The sequence below is a fragment of the Cupressus sempervirens genome, chromosome 3, assembly GCF_028749045.1.
Source record: "Cupressus sempervirens isolate cs-2001-9-10 chromosome 3, ASM2874904v1, whole genome shotgun sequence".
NCBI classification, from domain to species: domain Eukaryota; kingdom Viridiplantae; phylum Streptophyta; class Pinopsida; order Cupressales; family Cupressaceae; genus Cupressus; species Cupressus sempervirens.
The window spans coordinates 583,049,752-583,068,827 of NC_143120.1; the positions used below are offsets into that span (position 1 = coordinate 583,049,752).

Consider the following 19,076-nt stretch of genomic DNA (forward strand, 5'->3'; position numbering starts at 1 on the left):
GTTGCATACTGGAGCTCCTGAAGAAAATAAGCTGTAAAATTTAATTAATCTCTTAGAATAACCAAACATCAAATCAGGATATATTAATCTTGATTATGACTAGATATTTAGTAAATGGATAATTGAAGTTATTGCGTTAAGTGTCATTAACTTGAAATGCATACATTTCTTTAATGTTTGTAAAGATTGACTTTATGTTATTTAATTGCCATTAATTAGCATCTTTAATCTTTTTGATGTTTTCTCATCAGTGAGGAAATCCATTTGGGACCTCACTCAAAAAAAAGAATCTTAATTGCACCAGCCTGAAAATGTGAAAATTAAACCTTCCCAAGAAGCCTGTCAATAAGTGTCTACAAACACATATCGGAACCAAAAATACAATCATGGAGACCTCAAATGCCACCCTTCAAAGAAACTTGAATAAATTTTGCAAGAGTGGCTACGAAACAAATCAGATATGCACTCAATTCCCTTTGTGAGAAAGCCAACCTCCATAGTCCACTAAGAGCCTTCAATCTGAGTCCAAGGCTTCTAATTGCAATCTCCACTTCTAATTTCCTCCCTTTAGGATTTTTCTGCAGCCCACAACTAGTTTTATTCTTCATACTTAATGTTTGAGAAGGAGAATATCAAAGGAAGCTAGCTAATCCATCTTTGAAGCTTCGTTCAAATGCAAGGTTTCCCTACAAGCCTGCACCTCCTCATCATCAACCTCCTCATACAGCTCACCTTCTGCATCCAAGAAAATTATTATTGAGCCTCAACCTGAGCCAAGCCCCCAGTCTTAAATTGACTCCCACCAACCCACCAGATGTCTTCCTCACTGCAAATTGGAGAAGACCAGATGATCAGCAGAAAAACACCTGTGGTTCCTCCAAAAAAATCTGCATCCTGACAACTAGATGTTCGAATCCATTTCTACAAATAGAGACTACAAGAACCCAAAGCATTCTTACAGTAGCATTCCACTAACTTGTGCCCATCCCTTAAAATTGATAAGACTGAGATCCCTGAGAAGACATGATCTTAATAAAGTGAAATACAGGGTTAGGGATATCTACCAGGAAACCAACCCTCACAGAAGGATTCTAGAAATCATTAACCTCCTTATCAAGTCCAAAAAAATTGCCTGCCCTTTCCACCAATTGCTAACTCAACACAAGATCTCTCATCACCACTAAAAGTTTGCACAAGAAAACCCACTTTGGAACATTTGTAATAAGAGCCACTGTCGGATCAAACAAAAATATACACGGGCATTAAAAAACTCCAATCCTTTTGAAGAACCAAGGACCCTTGTTCCACACAAAATTATGGTCATTAACAATCTGAAATTTTGAGGTAACCCTTCAACAAACATAGAGTGAGATACACAATATTACTCCAAAAATATCATGTTCATTGAGATATCTCCTCAAAGGTTGTTTTCTTCGAACATCTACAGGCCAAGGATTTGCTAGTGATATCCTTATCAGCTAAAATCACCCTAAAGGTATACTTGTAGCAAGCTGTCTTGAACCTTCCTTGATCAAAACTATGAAGAATCTTTTCCTTAAAACCTCCCCTCTCCACCTTCTTTGATTTAATCCCATAACACTGAAAGTTGAATGTAATTGCTAAAATAACCAACAATTTCACAACCAAAGGGGGAGAAAGATTGATTTTCAAAATCATATACTGCTTATAAAACTCTCCATAGCAATGGAAATGAACTTTTTAAACCTGCCACATCCCCATTCAATTGTGTTTGCTCGATGACAACAAAGGCAAGGGTTTGGAAGATGTCATGCCCTTACTAAGTAATTGCAGCCTCTAACAAACCTATTGTTTAAGCCATAAACAGGGGTGATAAGGTTTAATCTTAGTTACCGATTCGGATGCTGATGCAGGACGCAGGTGTGTGGATGCGTGAAATTTTTTCACGGGGATGTATGTGTGTGTGTGTGTGTACACACACACACACACACACACACACACATATATATATATCAACACTTGATTGCTTGTAACTTCACCAATACTTATTCAAATATTCAATAAGATAATAAACCATACAAAATACGTCTATGTTCACAATTCAAATGCAAGTCAGCAAATCATCACAATTACAAAATCAAAATATGGTTCATCATTCAATGCTCATCAATCCAAAATCCGAATCATATGGATTCACAAAAAATTCATCATCTCCAACTCCCCCAATGACAGCAAGTTCAAGATCATTCGACCAAAAACAGTTCCACTTGTGCTAGATACACCATGTTTCATGATGTTATCAGCATCATCATCCGTGATTGTAGTAAGATATTGAATCCTTGTATCCAAGTTTGCACACTCAAGTTCTATTTCTCAAAGTCTTGCTACCCCTTGCTTGTAGTGATCCTCCTTACGTGACAAAAGATGCAAGTTGGTATGAATCTAAATCAATTCCTCAACTTTTTTAGAGCCCAATCGGTTACGCTTCATTGATGGTGCAAGAGCACCTAAGGGTTAAGTGTCTTTAAACCTACAATTTTGGTGTGTGAGGTCCTAGAAGGATCATGATGACAACAAGGACTATCTAGTGGTCCAATGGGTATGTTTGTAAGGATTTGTTAATGTGTGTGTGTCACTACCAAGGTTGGGCAAGGTTTGTAATATGTTGGTCAAGAGTTGCCATGTAAGCCAAGTTTGGCTTAGTATGCAAAATGGCACAATAGTGCATGAAATGATGTGTTAATGATTTCACATCATTTTGTATCAATAGGAGTTAAGGTTGTGAAGGAAAATGTAAAATCGCTCAAGTTGCTAAAATGTTGTCATGACTCAAGACAACATTTGCAACTTTACATGTTGCATGACTACATTTGCACAAAATGGCATTTCAGTCCAAAATCAATTAGGGACCCAAACCAACTGTTGCATCATGATGAGGGGACATATTTAAGCTCTTCGATGACAATGTGCATAGGTTGGTTCATGTTTTGAAGTATTACACAATAGCAATATTGTTACAGTTTCTGAAAAAATCATCATAGTCCACTTACAACTCGTTAAATTCAAGTTTAATGGATTGAAATTTCAAATATTTCCTTTTGAATAGTTAGACTAATTGATGTTCTTTCTTTGAGTGCTTTGGAGTTAACTTTTATACAATTTTCATTGCCTAAATAAAATTCAAACTTTGATAACCAGTTTACAGGCCTGAATAAGGTTTGAACCAATAAGATGGCCCTATCTTGAAACCTCACATGCGATCTTCATGACCATTTAAGGTCTATTAGTAGGGTCAACGTACTTTACTTTCCTTTTTGTGGGAGGTCAGAAACTATGGTTTTCTATTTTTAAGCTCTTGCCCTAGGCGAGCTCTATTATAGCCCAACCAAGTGCAAGAAGCAAGAAAGACTTAAAACTTGCAAGAGTTAATTGATTTTCTCAATCCAATGCCATGGAGATGTGAAGGGGAGTCTTACAGAGTTGTGTGTAATAATTAAAGTGTTGGTGTATCCCATTGAAATTTTGAAACTAGTTCCATCCCTTTGTTAAATAGCACAATTGGAGTTTGGTGGTGTACGAATAGGCCAATGACCTAAAACCCTAAAAGTCCTTGAGTAGGCCTAAAAGGGTATCTGGAATGCCGATTTGTTTGGGAAATTGTTTGGCACTCTTTCAAACCAAAGCTCAAAACCCAATTAGGAGGCCTAATTGAGACCTAATAGGGCTAATAGTCATAAATTTAAGGAAACTTGAGATTAGAAAGAAAATGACTTCAAGATACAACAAAATGGAATAGTTCTTGTTTGAATCAGTTGATTTGAAGGCCAAATACTCTTGCAAGGTGATTGAGAAAGGCCTAGGTGTTTGGTAGTTTGAACTTACCTTTGTGAGTTCAAAGGAGAAGATTATTGTCAATTGATAGTGGAGCTCAAGTTGAGTAGGGGGAAGTGAATTGAAACGTCCTAAGGGTGTAGAATTTGAGAATAGGAGAAACCCTAATAGGTCCTAGATAAGACCTTGTGAAGAGCTCAATGAAGCTCATTTGGAGAGCCTCCCTATCAATCGAGTAGATAAAGGAGTATGTAGTCCAATTCCGTTCACAAGCAGAAGAACTTGGAACATGGACAATGTTTACAATTACAAAATTAAATATTAAAGTATGACATAAAAATGAAGAGCAATTTATAAGTTCGTAGAATAGATGTGGTAAACAAAAAACAACTAGAACTTACTTGTGAGAGGATTTTGATTACACGAGGTTGTCGATGCTTAAATGATTAACCATTAAGGTACGACCATGTGATAGCTCCCATGCTACATTGGTCTTTTATTGCAAGTGGACTAAGTTTTTCTCCCACAGAAAACAACCCAAATTCTCTACTAACGTTTTTGTGAGTGTCATCATCTAGGAAGTCTTTCACAATCTTTGTAGCACCTACTAGCAACTTCTTCATTTGCATATGGTGCTACTCTATTAGACATACCAAGTTCTTCCTCACTATAGTACCTTGGAGATAAGGCATATGCAAGGAGGTGCAACGAGGTATTCATCTTTTCCCAATGATGATGAATGATTTATTCAAGTTGATTGCATAAGGCTTCACATTTTTGTTGGACTAACCACCAACTTTCCCCTTTGGGATTTGTGATGTGGCTTAATAGCCTCCTGTGTTCGATACATCTAGTGGTTGTATTAAGCATTTACAGGTCAATCTTTTGATGCAATGACAACCCTAGCTTGTAACAAGTGGTAATAGGGCTTGGTCACAAGTTCGAATTCCTTGAGTAACGCTAAGGAGGAGATTGTTGGACAAAACGCCAACATCCCCCTTTAGGATTCGTGACATTGCTTAACCGCCTCTTGTGTTCTATAAGTCTAGTCATTGTATTGAGCATTGACAAGTCACTCTTTCAATGCAACAGTGACCCCAGCTCATAACAATTTTTTGGGGTAATCCTTGTGTGTTTGTAGAGGAAGTCTTTTTCCTTCTCTACCATTGTATCTATGTCGTCATAGACATCCCCTAAACAAGGCTGACTGAAACAGAAAAGTGAAGAATAGTCATCATAAGGTCTATGAAATCTAATACAAATCGCACATGAGCCTACTGTCATCCAAGATCAATGCCTTGACCTTTGCTGCCCTCTCTAAATATGAAGCCTTCCAATACCCCATTGGCTAGAAATAACCATTTGGCTTAATGTTGCTTTTACCTTGACAAGTCATCTCATAACAATAGTATGAGATGCAAATTGAGTTTCAACGACCTAAGTAAGTTAATCATAACAATATGTCAATAAATATTAAGCAATCTTATCTACAATTTGATAACAAACATGAAATAAAATATATTCAAATTAAATAAGTAAATGAAATTTACTAATTAAAATTTACCTTCTGCAACTTCAAATTGAAGAATGGTCTGAATATGGATTGTGACATGTGATTGTTCATCACAAACATTTGTATCTCCTCCCCCTTTTGGTATATTTGCTTCACCCAATCTATTTGAGTGCCAATTTGTTGCATGACCAAGTTTAGGGAGTGTACGGTGCATGGTGTCAAAAAAAAATATGGTCATACCGGCCCTAAAACAAAGCACTTACACTCCTACAATTCTTTGCATTATCTGTAATCACTTGAACTAAATTCTCACTACCTACCGTCTCTATGGACTCAATGAGAATTTTGGAAATGATTTGTGAATCTTTCACTTCCCTTTCACAATCAATAGCCTTCAAAAACATTGCCCTTCAAGGTAACACTGCAATCACATTAATCAATAGTCACTTTCACATATCTTTCCACCCAACCGAAACAATCGAAACAGAGTTTTCTATGAATTTCTAAATGGTTGAACAACTCTCAAATTTCTCTACGCAAGCTTTCTCTTTTTGCAATGAAGTGGTATGCACCTTTTCATATCTGGGGCATGTGCAATCAGTCTGATGAAGCGTTATTTTTTGGCAATAAATTATGGCCTCCATTCAAGAGATGATGTTGGAAACTCGATGAAGTATTATGGCTTGACAAATATATTTACTATTATCACCAGATTTTTCTGATTCATCCCACTTCAATAGTTTTGTTCTTTACCAATATTTTACTAATAAACAGGGTTGGATGTCATTGCTTATGAAAACGATTTCAGTGCCTCCATTTAGCAATTAGGAGAGGTGTTAATAAACATAAACAGTACCATTGTTGATGACCAGTATTATGACACTCTATGAAGAGTATATAATGAGTTCTAGTTGATCTAATTATATGAACAGCGGCAAATAAAGGGTTATCTCAGAAGTGTTGGAACTACAATGTGCCCGAACTATGCTGATTGATTTGGCAATGAAGCTGTGGAAAATGCAGTCAAAAGGTTATTGCCATGCACTGGTTGCAAAATTCAGACAGTCATATTCAGTAGACTATGCTACACCAAAGTTACAAGAGATGCCTGTTCATTTGTGATACAAGTCACCAAGTTTACAGCACTTTATTGTCAGAAGTACCCATTACCTGGGGAGCACTGAAGTGCGAAACGGTTATTTTCTTCAGAAGACAATGTATTATTACTGTGGGAAATATCCCGTATGATGTGGCAGAGGAGCAACTAGTAGAAGTGTGTAGAAATACTGGACCTGTTCTGGTTGGTAGTTGATAGAAAAATTGGAAAGCTGAAAGGTTATGGCTTTTGTGAATATGGAGATGGAAAACTCCACAACTGGAAAGGAAGTGATCAATCAGATGGATGAGTCTTCTTTGTGTCAGAAACACAAGGCCGTAGATTCTGCAAATTTCAGTTCAATTTTCAATTCGGTTGATATTCTCATCAGTCACAGCTTCTCACTAATCTCTCTACAGTCATCCCCTGATATTAAAGTGGAACCTTCAAAACCATTTACATGTTATCTGATATATTTGAGACGGTGAGAACATCTGTTTATCTATCACAGAGACGATTCGCAATCAAATATAAGTGAACATACTTGCTTTGAAGGAAATGTTGAGGAATCGGATGGGGTATCAGTTGTATAACACCTCTGTGAAAAGGAGAATTCAATTTTTGAAAACCTAAAAACCTTCCATCTCAACCAGCATGCGTGGATGAGGACTCACCATTGAAGTAAAATGATAGTGTTACATTTCCGCACTAGTGGCTGTTTACGGTGATAGCCCACAATGAGTGTGAAGAATGATTCCACATCAAACAACTTCTTTCAAGCAACCCCTATCAAATGGATAGTGTATAGCCATCACTGGGAGTAAAGATAAAGGCATCAATTTGATAAGCAATGATGACTCTATTAGCATCAAAGATAATGGTTCAATCCACAAACTAGCATGAAGAGAATGTTGAAGTGAAGCCACAAACTGGTACAAGTGGCCTCCATAAGGCAAATCACGAAAATAAAACAAGAAGCCTTCGTGAAGTTTTGTATATGCAAAGAACACATAATATGTATCATATCGAGAGCATGTGAAGTCAACAATTAAGAGCAATGCATGTTGTTTTACATGGATTATCATCAAGCATGGAGGAGTTTCTTTGCACGGATGAAGATATAGAAAAATTGTTGAGAGTCACAACATCTGTCAAACAATGAATTTGTGAGGCATACACAATAAGAAGCAAAGAATAATATATGTCCCGCACACACACACACACACACACAGATATATATATATATATATATATATATATATATATATATATCTACAGGAGTCCTCTGTGTTGTCGTGCCCCGTTTTTTGGTGTTGTTTCATCGATTAGAGCACAAATTGAAGTTTTGTGGCCCACTTTTCATCCCTAAGAATGTGAATGAGGATATGCGATTAGAGAAATAACATCCACGACAAAACAAGGAATTCAAACCATGTGAATTACTGATTGAAGCACCACATTATATTCAATGAAACTTATCAATCTTACTCATTATAAATGTTTGCCATGTTAATGAAGCCACCGGAATTCATATCTGAAGGCAATATTGAAAGAAAGAAATCAAAGTCTAGCAATGAATATGAGAAGCCCAATAAGTGAAGTGTGAATCTAGAAGAGCCCGATATAATATGCTCGATCATGGAGACTCCAGCGCTCATACCTCACAAGGCCTCCCAAGCATGAGATACATACAATTTGTTAGCAATCGCTGGTGTCTAACAATTGTTATTGTTGTTGCAGGATGAAGAAACTAAGGAGGCATTTGTATGTCCAAATTCAAGCATGCATGCAACATCCAATTGATCCCTGTAGTTGTGTCTTTGAAGCAACTACGAACATAGTTGCCGAGATTATCCAAAGGAGAAGAGGAGTGTATGCAGATATGGAGCATGGGAATTCATGTTTATTCCAATGTCGAGCAAACTTTTTCGAATCGGCACCGTTTAAAGAGATAAAGGCACGAAATCATAAAACTGCTGAATCAAACATATGATTAGATTTTTGTTATTAAAAGATGTGATACTTGGAAAAGCAACCGACACCTCTTGTTTATGCATAAATATGAGATGTTAAAAACATAAGAGAGATCATATTCATATGCAATTTCCAAAAACCTTACATATTCATACTATTATGCACTCTTGATTTATAATATTCTATAATATTCTTTTGGAAGACGCACCTCTTCATCTCATATATATATATATATATATATATATATATATATATATATATATATATATGTTGGGTGGTGAATTATGAACAAACCAAAATATAATGTGCAAGTAATTATTCACCAATGTTGCACTATATATCTCTTCTCTGCCCTAAAATCTGAAAACTTAACACACACACACACACACACACACACACACACATATATATATATATGTTGGGTGGTGAATTATGAACAAACCAAAATATAATGTGCAAGTAATTATTCACCAATGTTGCACTATATATCTCTTCTCTGCCCTAAAATCTGAAAACTTAATATGGTATCAGAGCAGGTTCCTTCGTGGGAAGATTAACTGCTTGAAGGTAGATCCATTCAGATTCATGGGCAGAATTGAGCATAAGGAGATGTTCACAGAAGTACAAAGGAAACTACATCCAATCTTAATCTAAACCCGGTAACCCTGTTGGGTTGTTGCTTTGGTAACAACAGAAAATAAAAGTGATCCTTGTGTCGGAAGGGATGTTTATGTGCATGAATTGCCTCCCAGGTCTAATGAAGAAATGCTTAGAGAATGCAGGCAGCTGAGCTTGTGGATTAACATGAGCTTGGTTGCTTCCTCTTTCTATATCAACTGTAACTAAGCAGTAATTTGTCCATTGGAGGTTTTGGAGTCTTCTCATATTTTATTTCACTATGGTTGATAAGAAGAGTTTATACCGAAGAATATTGGTAGTTTCATAGCACTGCCTTGTGAAGGCCAAGAAATTCATTTGCAGACCTAGGCACTCTTATTCCACCATTTTGTTTGGTCAATTTGCAAATCGGAATGCCGAAATTCCTTGCAATTTCTAGGCGTTCAGAGTTACAGTTGATGGCTTGTTGTATCCCACTATTGGAGACAAATAACATGGGAATTCAATACCCTAGCCCTCACAACTCTAGGTGGTTTCCTTTCTACTATTAAGATGCCTATAAGACCCTAATTTTGGTGTCATTAAACCCTGCAGTAGGCATGTGATTCTCTTGTAGTTGAGCACCGACTTCCTGCAAATGTCGAGCTTGGTCCTCTGTTGGAGAATACTAAAGGGGCATTTTCCAATACCAAGTGGTATGCTACAAACCAGTTTTCCATGGACGTTATTTTCCGCAACAAGATGAAGCAATATGAATGCTTAACCAATGATTCGTCTCTGGCGACCGCTATGTATGTTCCATTCTATGCAGGATTTGATATCTTGAGGCATCTCTAGGGTTATAATATTTCTATAAGGGATTCTGCTTCGCTGGCGTTCATGGATTGGCTGGTGAGTAGGCCAAAGTGGAATGTCATGAGGGGTCATGTCACTTGTGGGGGCCCAAGTCACATATTTATTTGCGCCTAAAATGTAAGGGCATTGGAATATGTTTGAGGAGTCAAATATTGATTTCAATCGTAGAAGCCAAATGGTGTATACAAGTCATAAAGGTCATGTCGCACTAGTCAAAGTTGTGTCGGAAGGTATGAACAATCATTTATTAATATCTTATTAAGATTGGGGAACATACTCAAAGTAAGACATAATGAGGTTAGTTCATAATTATTATTTTGATTTATTACATTTATGTATATAAGATGGAGAATTATTGAATACATGTAAAATGAAGAGTTTTGTTATGATGTTATATATATAAAGAAAATACATATATTTGTTATTAAATTAATAACATTAACATTCTAAGTATTGTATTCCTAATGTAATAAACCTCTTTTGTATTTATTGTATTTCTATACTAAGAGCTATGTCCTTGATCTTTTCCTCTAAGAATGTTCTTGCAGGAAAAGGAGGATTGATATCAAAGTGCACAGAGGAAGCCCCCAAATGTCAAAAGGAATCATTTCCAATAGCATTCGAACATTTCCAAGTGTACTCTAAACATAGCAAAATATTTTTCTATTTAAGGTTGAATATCAATAGGTATATTACATTATATTCATTTCTGAGTATGAGTTAAAGAATTAAAACTGGTTGTATAAACCATTAATTCTAAGATAAATCTGGACTAAGTGACATAAACAGAAAATCCTCATGGTTTGATAATGACTCGTAACCCCTTGAGAAGTTATCCATAAACTTTGGCTAGATAATGGGAGGGGACCTTATAATGTACACATTGAGAGGGAGGCCTACCAAAAGTAGTTAAACCTAAACTTCAGAGGGAGCAGATAGGAAACTTGTAAACTCTTCTCTAAGGGAGTAGATCACATTAAGTGTCATGGACCCCAGTTACTTCAATTTGGTTTGACTTAAGATAGTCATGGATAAATTGAGAACTTGCATACGTGGATTGAACCCACCTTAAAGATGCTCGAACTTAAGAAGTTTATATATGGGCCTACTTTCACCTAGTTTTGCATTATAAACTCCTCCTTCAGGGATTCATATGTATAAGCATTTCTTTTATATATATTCTTATGGGCTATGTATTTAGCCAAGACTATAATTAGCCTAGGCTACATTATTGGTTGTGCTTGTTATGATCATTGGCTATGTTATAGCAAATACTAACCTCTTTTATATAGTTGTGTCTATAATTGAGATATTTGGATGATAATTTCTTTAATATGTGAATATAGCATAGACTATATTATTTGTATGCATATGTGGCTAAATTCATCTATGTGATTATATTTTTTATGATTTGTGGATAGTGGCAATCCATGGTTTGAGTCTTCTCAACTCAAGGATTTAGTACTTGGTGGACTCAATGTCCGGATACTAGTACGAGTGACATCATGGATTTGATGTCGGATTTAGTACTTGGTGGACTTAATGTCTAGATACCAGTACAGATGACATCATGGATTTAATGTTGGATTTAGTACTTGGTGGACTTAATGTTCAGATACCAGTATGGGTGATATTGTGGATTTGATGTCAATTGAGTCCTTGTGACTCGTGGATCTTGGATCCATAGGTTAAGTACATGGTGACATCATGGACTTGATGTCGGGAAGTCATTACTCGAAGCATTTAGTGAATATCATGGACTTGATATTCGGCCAATGCTTTTGATATCATGGATTTGATATTGGTTGAGTCGGTTAGACTTAGGAGACTAATACTTAATGAGCATATGATGATGACTTTGAGACCTTTTAAGATCTGTATGAGATTTACATCATGAGATGATGTATGGGATAAATAATAGATTTGAGATCTATTGAAGTTATGTTTTTTGGTACCTCTACCAATTGTGAAGATAGAGAAGTTGAGATCTTTTATGGACTTGAGATTTATTGGTTGATCTTCTTCTCAAGTCCAAGAGGGAGTGTTAATGTTTGTGGCCTTTACAAAAAAGATCAACAATAAATAATTAAATATGCAAATGTAAGCCAAGAGTGGCAACATATTTTATGGCAATATAATAATAATATGAAATATATTATTTTATATGATAATTCAATTAAGTGGGAAAGCTTAATTGGCCCCATTTGAAGTGTCATGTCTTTTGGAAGACGCACCTCTTCATCTCATATATATATTATGTGTTGGGTGGTGAGTTACGAACACACCAAAACATAATGTGCAAGTAATTATTCACCACTGTTGCACTATATATCTCTTCTCTGCCCTAAAATCTGAAAACTTAACATATTTGCTTAAAGCTTTAGAGTTGAAATGTTATATACTTTTGTCCTTTATAATTATTTTTAAATTCTATAAATAATTTATATGATAGATAAGTGGACAGGGTCAATTATCGCATTTTAAAATCAAACATCATAGATATGATGAAATATTTAATTGTTCCAATATCTATGTCTAGTTTGTCTCCGAACCATAGGATTTAAAATACATTCTAGACTATTTTAAAATTGTGTCCATATATTTGATCTATCGCATCTTGATTAGTAAATTATTTAATAATTAATGTGCGTAGAATTTTATAAAGTTATACGTTTTAAACTTATGACATTGACTCTATTGCCCTTTTTCAGCACTGTTCTTTATGTTATTCATAATTCATCATCCATATGCTGGCAACTATTTCACATCTTTCCTTTGAAGAATTAATATATTCATTTGTTGCAATATTCTATAATAACTATTTTTATTTAAAACACACTCACATTTATATAATCATTTACTTTTGTTCATAATTCATAATTTGCAAGTTTAAATTTTCAATAATCCTTGCCATTTGGGAAACTTTCATTGCAATCATATTCTAACCAATCTGCTATAAGGATCTTGGATTTAAGTGATTTATTCAAGATCGGGTACACCAGCCTTGGCCTTGCAAAGCCAGAAGTGCAGAGAACTCGAATTTCACTATTCAATTCCATCAAGTTGCCCTTAACCAATTGGATATCCCAGCACCGAGTTGGCAAGACTTGTAGGATTCCAATTTGCGATTTTTGGAACCAACAAAGTCGATGCTTTATTTAGAGTTGCCACTATTTTCTTCCAATATGGTGATCTCACCAAATTGAAAGGAAGACTGTTGGCATAGAGGCAATGTGCGATGGATTGATCAGCAAGCTCGCTTGCCTCCATTTTAAATGTGGTGTCCAATGGACCTGTTTTATAGGAAATAGTTTCTACTTCCTCTTCCATTCTTCATATAGGTACTTGCAAGAATGGGTGTTTGGAGGATGGTTTCATGAGTAATTGCATTGTTTTCTTTGAAATTGAAGGTTGATTGAAACTTTGTTTTGATCTTTTTTATCAATTTATTAGCAGCTTCTTGTTCTTTTACAAATGAAGCTATTTGTGCATTAGACAACCCCCTCCAATTTGTGCATTTGCACATGGAAAATCCTTTACCAACAGGGCCCATAAAAAGAAATTTAACCTAAGAATATGGGTAATTGAATGGTTTGCCTTTGTTACTTTGACAACAATTACACTTTCAAATATATGAGCCACCTTCAGAAACCTGTGACATTCTTGTGGTATGTCTCCATAAGGGAGATCCAACATCAATTTTAAAATTGTTGACTCCCTACTCTTCCACCAAACTTTGACTATCGATGAGGAACATTCTTCCACAATATATTATAATTTTTTGATATGCCTATAATAACAAAATAAATAAATTTATATTAAAAAAAACTATGAGCATCAAGCATACAAGTGCAAAAAAATAATAGAATACTACTTAAATTGATAGCTAAACTTGTTTCTTTATTTTATATTTTCACAAAATCAACAAAAAAAGCCTTGAAATTTTTCTTCACAAACTTGAAAAACATCATCCAAATCTCAAAACAAAATATTAAAAAACTCAATAATGGGATCAAATGCTTAGTCTAGATGCTTGCTACCTATATCACATTACTATTCCCCTACACATTACTATATCACTTGTGCCTTAACCTTTGTCTTTGTTCAGTAATTTGTCATTGTTGCTTGCTACCTATACCTGCTTATATGTCCATTGTTGCATCAAAAAAATATTTCGCTCCCTTCATATATCCCCATTAAGATGAACTATCCTCCCTTTTATATCTTGTGTTGACGGAGTCATAAGTTACAACTAATTGCATACCTCTTGACCTATCAATAATCTTAATTAGCTTCTAATTATATTGTATTACAATTTATTTATTTTCATATTTTAATTTTATAATTATTTAGTAGTAAATTACTAAATCCTAATTCACAAAGAGGACATTACATTGACATATAAGTTCCTCAATGACCTCTTGATTGAGCAAAATATTTTTGTAATTACATTAAAACAGGGAGGGGAAGGAGATTAATGATGACAGACATTGATACATGTTCTAATAAGACTGCCAGGAATGTGGAAACCACGTTTACTGCAGAGGAGATCTAAGATCTAGAAGAGGGAGGGAAAATGGGTCAGCAGCAGTAGAGGCAGATGCATCAGGAGGGGTTGAATGACAGATAGGGGATGAATCTGTCCCCATGAGGAACCCTTACCTTCCAATCCACTTCAAGCGCACATCAAATGAAAAATAAAAGCAGTAGGGGCTATGAGTCAAGACTAAGAGATTTCTGCTAAATATTTGATGGATTTGTAAATTTATATGATTAGCACTGATCATTATGTGGTATTATAATACGCTTTGTACTACTACTCATTTTTGTCTAAAACTAATAGAAAATATATCAATCTGTCAACTAATCCATTTTTCATTTATTTTAAATGTTATTTAAGTTTTTTTTAAATTAAATATCTTTTAATATGCCAAGCTTTTTGGTCTTGAGTGCAACTTAAAATTTTGAGCTTGTGAGTCTTTACTGACTCCCAATTCTCCATCAATATTTTGAGCTACATATTTTTTGCAGTCAGAGTTCCAAATCATAATTGGTATATCAGTATTTTGCATCTTACTCTTCCAAGAACAGTAACACAAGCTGTAGCATCACTGAGTCCCTGAGTTTCTAAATTTGGATGCCTTATTGGTAAGGCACAAAATTGACTCTCAGCGCAACAGTGAATGGATATAGCTTCTATCTGGGTAGCCACAGATCAACCCCACTTTAGGAAATCTAGCTCATACACATTGGTACAGATGATTCTCATAAGAAATTTTTTTTTATTTGCAATCTGACTCCCCTTTCATATTTTTCCACTCATGACAACAAAAGGAAGAGTTGACCAAGTTCATAATTCCTCATGAAAGTATTTCCTCCTTATAGATCTTCATAAATACAGAGAAATTAAAACACATATTAGCAATATAGACTAATCAAACGTAACATTGGCTAAATCATAAAGAGCCTACATAACTTGACAAGCAAACAATGTTTCAAAGATCTCAAGTGAACGAAAGTTCTTGCCTAACAAAAATTACCAACTGCATTTCAGACTTTTGTTCCTTAGCACTTCCTGAATTGAGTCGTCTCAATTAAATTTAGTCTTTGGTAACATAATTTTAATTCAAAAAAAGGACAAAGAGGATAAGCTTACTCTTTGAAGGATAGGATAAACTAACTTGGATGCAGTCCACTCGAACAAATGCTGGAATTTTGTAATTCAGAAACTGCATTACACCAGCAATGACCTGCCATGGATAATAGAAATAATATAATAATAAGCAAAAGAAAGTGAAATTAACTTTGACAATACAATAAATTACGGTGTAACTGCTTTACAGATTCAATAAACTTGAGAAACATGTGGATCATATCCTATGCAACAAGGACATCTCATATATTCGTGCTCGAAGATCAGTTACGAAAAAGTTCAAACCCAATCAAAATGTGATACAAACATCTTTCTCTGTAGGTTACTGGAATGATATAGGTAGAACAGTGGGAGGATAGGAATCTTTATTGTGATCTACATGTTTCTTTATTGTACCTTTAGGGTTCAAACTTCGTACTTAATATGTCATAGATAAAAGTTACACATACTATTAACAAGCCAGCCATGAAAATTTTATCATGCCTTTCGAAGTGCTCACTTTGACCTTTTTACCACAGTTACCTGATTTGTTCCTTCTCTTACATGTTTCTTCACGTGCATTGCCTTGGTCAAGTTCCCTGTTTATCAAAGTCTATGTCTATATTAGTCATTAACCTGCTATTGGCACTTGCTTGTCAGTAAAACAATCATTCCTTTCTTTTGGATGACTAGGTACTGACTTATGTAGTGTATGTGGCAGATTTGCCTGCCACACATCCATCTTGAGGATCTACAGGTTTGCCTAAGATGTTAATCTTGCAAGCAAGCAAGTTTAGATCATTGACCATGTTTGGAGAAGTAAAGCTGCAGACAAGAAACAATGAAAGACATTTAGCATATTGTGTTTATTCCATGTGAATTGAAGGATGACCACGTGGAACCTCTACAAGAATTCATTTCTATAGCACCAAATGAGATGATGCACCATGAAGTCTGGTGGCAAAATTAGTAGTGGATTGAGAAAATTCAGCAGTATCTTTTTGCTTGATTGAGAAAATCATGGCCCCTTTTCACTCATGTTTCAATACCTAAAGATGTGCAAAAGAAAGTTTATAAATCATTGATCAGATGGAATTTTGTATCATCGATCAAATGGAATTTTGTGAAAACAAATGCATGTTCTAGTCAATATCCACTGATCAGGAAATTATACCATCGGACAATTTGGTCATAAACAAATTTAATTAAATCATTAATCTTGAAGAAGAGCTGTTATCAACCATTGATTATCGATAGCATTTAGCAGCTTAAGCTAAAGCTCATTGGAGCATGTAACCAAGTAGTTTGTGTGCTTCCACATGCCCTGACTAGGTTAGTATTTGTGGACCAATAGACTAAAACGGATGCACCTTTGTGATACACAGATTAATGTAATGTCCCCTTTTTATCTTTTATTTTCCTGATTCTTTTCTTTTTTTCTTAAAGCCAAAAAAAAACTATAACAGCAAACTGTAAGCTAAAACAGGTGTTTGGAAACTCTTGAAATAAACCATTAGGTGCTGATATAGACCCACCCTTGCATCTCAAACAGTAAATCAACCATGTAGATGCTCAATTTCATCAATTGTACTTGCAGATCTATGAATCTACAGCAGTACACCGTACAATAATAATTATGTTCAGATCTGAGATTGAAATATCTATGACAAGGATCAACAACAATCAAAATGAAACCTCAAACTAATTTTTATTCTAGATCTCTACTAATGGGAAAATTACAATTGCTGATGTGACAAAATGCAACATAAACATTAACTTTTAAACATCATTAATCAACTCATATTAGCTTATACAGTTGGCAATCAAGTTATAACCTTCCAAAATGGCAATAAATGATATTGGATGGCAATGGTTAGAGCTGAAACTTGAAAACATGCAATGAACTATTGTACAAATGCTGGTGCCTAAAATGGTGATTAAAATGAACTCATAGCACCAAACAAATGACAAATCACCCAAAAAAAGAGTACAACTCCTCTTCAAAGAGTTATAGGATAGTACACTGTACAACATTTCAGATCAGCAAGGTGATTATTAAATGTTGATGACCAGCAACCACAAACCCTCTGAAATGCTGCCGCCCCTCAATATGAATGATATCAGCAAGTAATGATATGATATGCCTACTCAAAATTGCCAAAATTGATATGGAAACCTTATATGCTGGTGCTACAAAATCAACAACAAATAATAGGCAATCAGCCACAAAATCTAACTGGATATTAGTTTTGAAAATCAGAGTGAGAGTAATAGATGAACTGTGTAAACCTTAGGATCAACAATGATAATAGGGTGATTCCTCCAAGCATGGCACTCAAGATCCTCTGTGAAGAAATGATGATCAACAACCAGTAACTCTGAAAATCAGCAAAAATGCTCTATAATGATATCAAAATATTTGCTTGTAAATCCAATAGCCGAAATTCTTATCCTCCCCTAAGTTTTCAAGATGGGGATGCATGGGACAATGACACAAGTTTCTAGTACGGGGATTTTTTATGCCATTTTTCAGGGGACAGCAAAGAATAGCTGCTATTAGAAAAATAGGGAAATTTTAAAAATATAAGGAAACTTCAGATATTCATATCATAGCATTGATTTAGCACTCATCATAGACAATAGAGGCAATCCATAATTGCATGGGAACTGTAATGTTATTTACATATAAAAATGATCATGAGATAATAAAGACATATCTGATTGGTCTGTATAACCAAGTGAGGTATTTGTTGTCAATTTTATTCTAAAGCCTTCAATATTGCATGCATTTTTGTTAGACATATTAACAAAGAGGAACCATTAAGTAAAAACATAACTGATTAGGCTCTAATTCGACCTCAACTAGGGCACTAATAGATGAGATTGTTATAAGAGTTGTCTATACAGGGAAAGATTGATACAATGTTCCATTATGAGAATACCACTTCCTATCAACTATGACTTAACTCATATGCAGCAGTATGGCTGTCCACGTCTACTAAATAAGTTGTCCAATGTATGAAACAAGATAATCAATTATTGAGGTTTTAAGTCTTCATCTATGAAGATGTAGACATTTGCGACAAGTGATTTATTTTGTAGATTTATTTTATCACAATTCATGATTAGCTTATTTCCTGGTTAGACTTGCAGTGTGATGGGGCTTTGAAGGCAGTGCTCCCAACAAGATCGAGGGGTAGCACCCTTTACGAGGGACTGAAGGTAGGACCCCGAATAAGGTTGAGTTGTTATTCCCTTGTCTTGTTTTATGTCACAATATAACGCATGTTTGAGGGGTAAAAACCCTGCCACCAAGCCCACCTTAAGACCTTCAAAACCACACAAAACTTTATGGCATGCACCATTTTTATATTTTTTTATCAATCTTAGATATTGTGTCTTAAACCAAGCAAGCAGTGAAAGCCGGTAACTCATTTTAAAACAACTAAAATGTCCTTGGGTATATTAGGGGATGTTGAAGCTTCCCCTAGCCATCCCCTAATGTACGCTGAACGTTTGTTGACATCTTGGGGACATTTCCAAAATTTTGACAAAAAAGGGTACAAGGTGGAGAGGTT

The 19,076-nt window shown here is 35.2% G+C and overlaps 1 protein-coding gene across 1 annotated transcript in view; it reads right to left on the reverse strand.

The window, feature by feature from the left end:
* SRT1 (sirtuin 1) overlaps positions 1-19,076 on the reverse strand; it is a 159,683-nt gene that overhangs the window by 2,677 nt on the left and 137,930 nt on the right. The window contains exon 10 of the mRNA XM_089821024.1: positions 15,523-15,616. Coding sequence (XP_089677150.1) covers positions 15,523-15,616 — 94 coding nt within the window. The remainder of the gene's footprint in view (positions 1-15,522; positions 15,617-19,076) is intronic.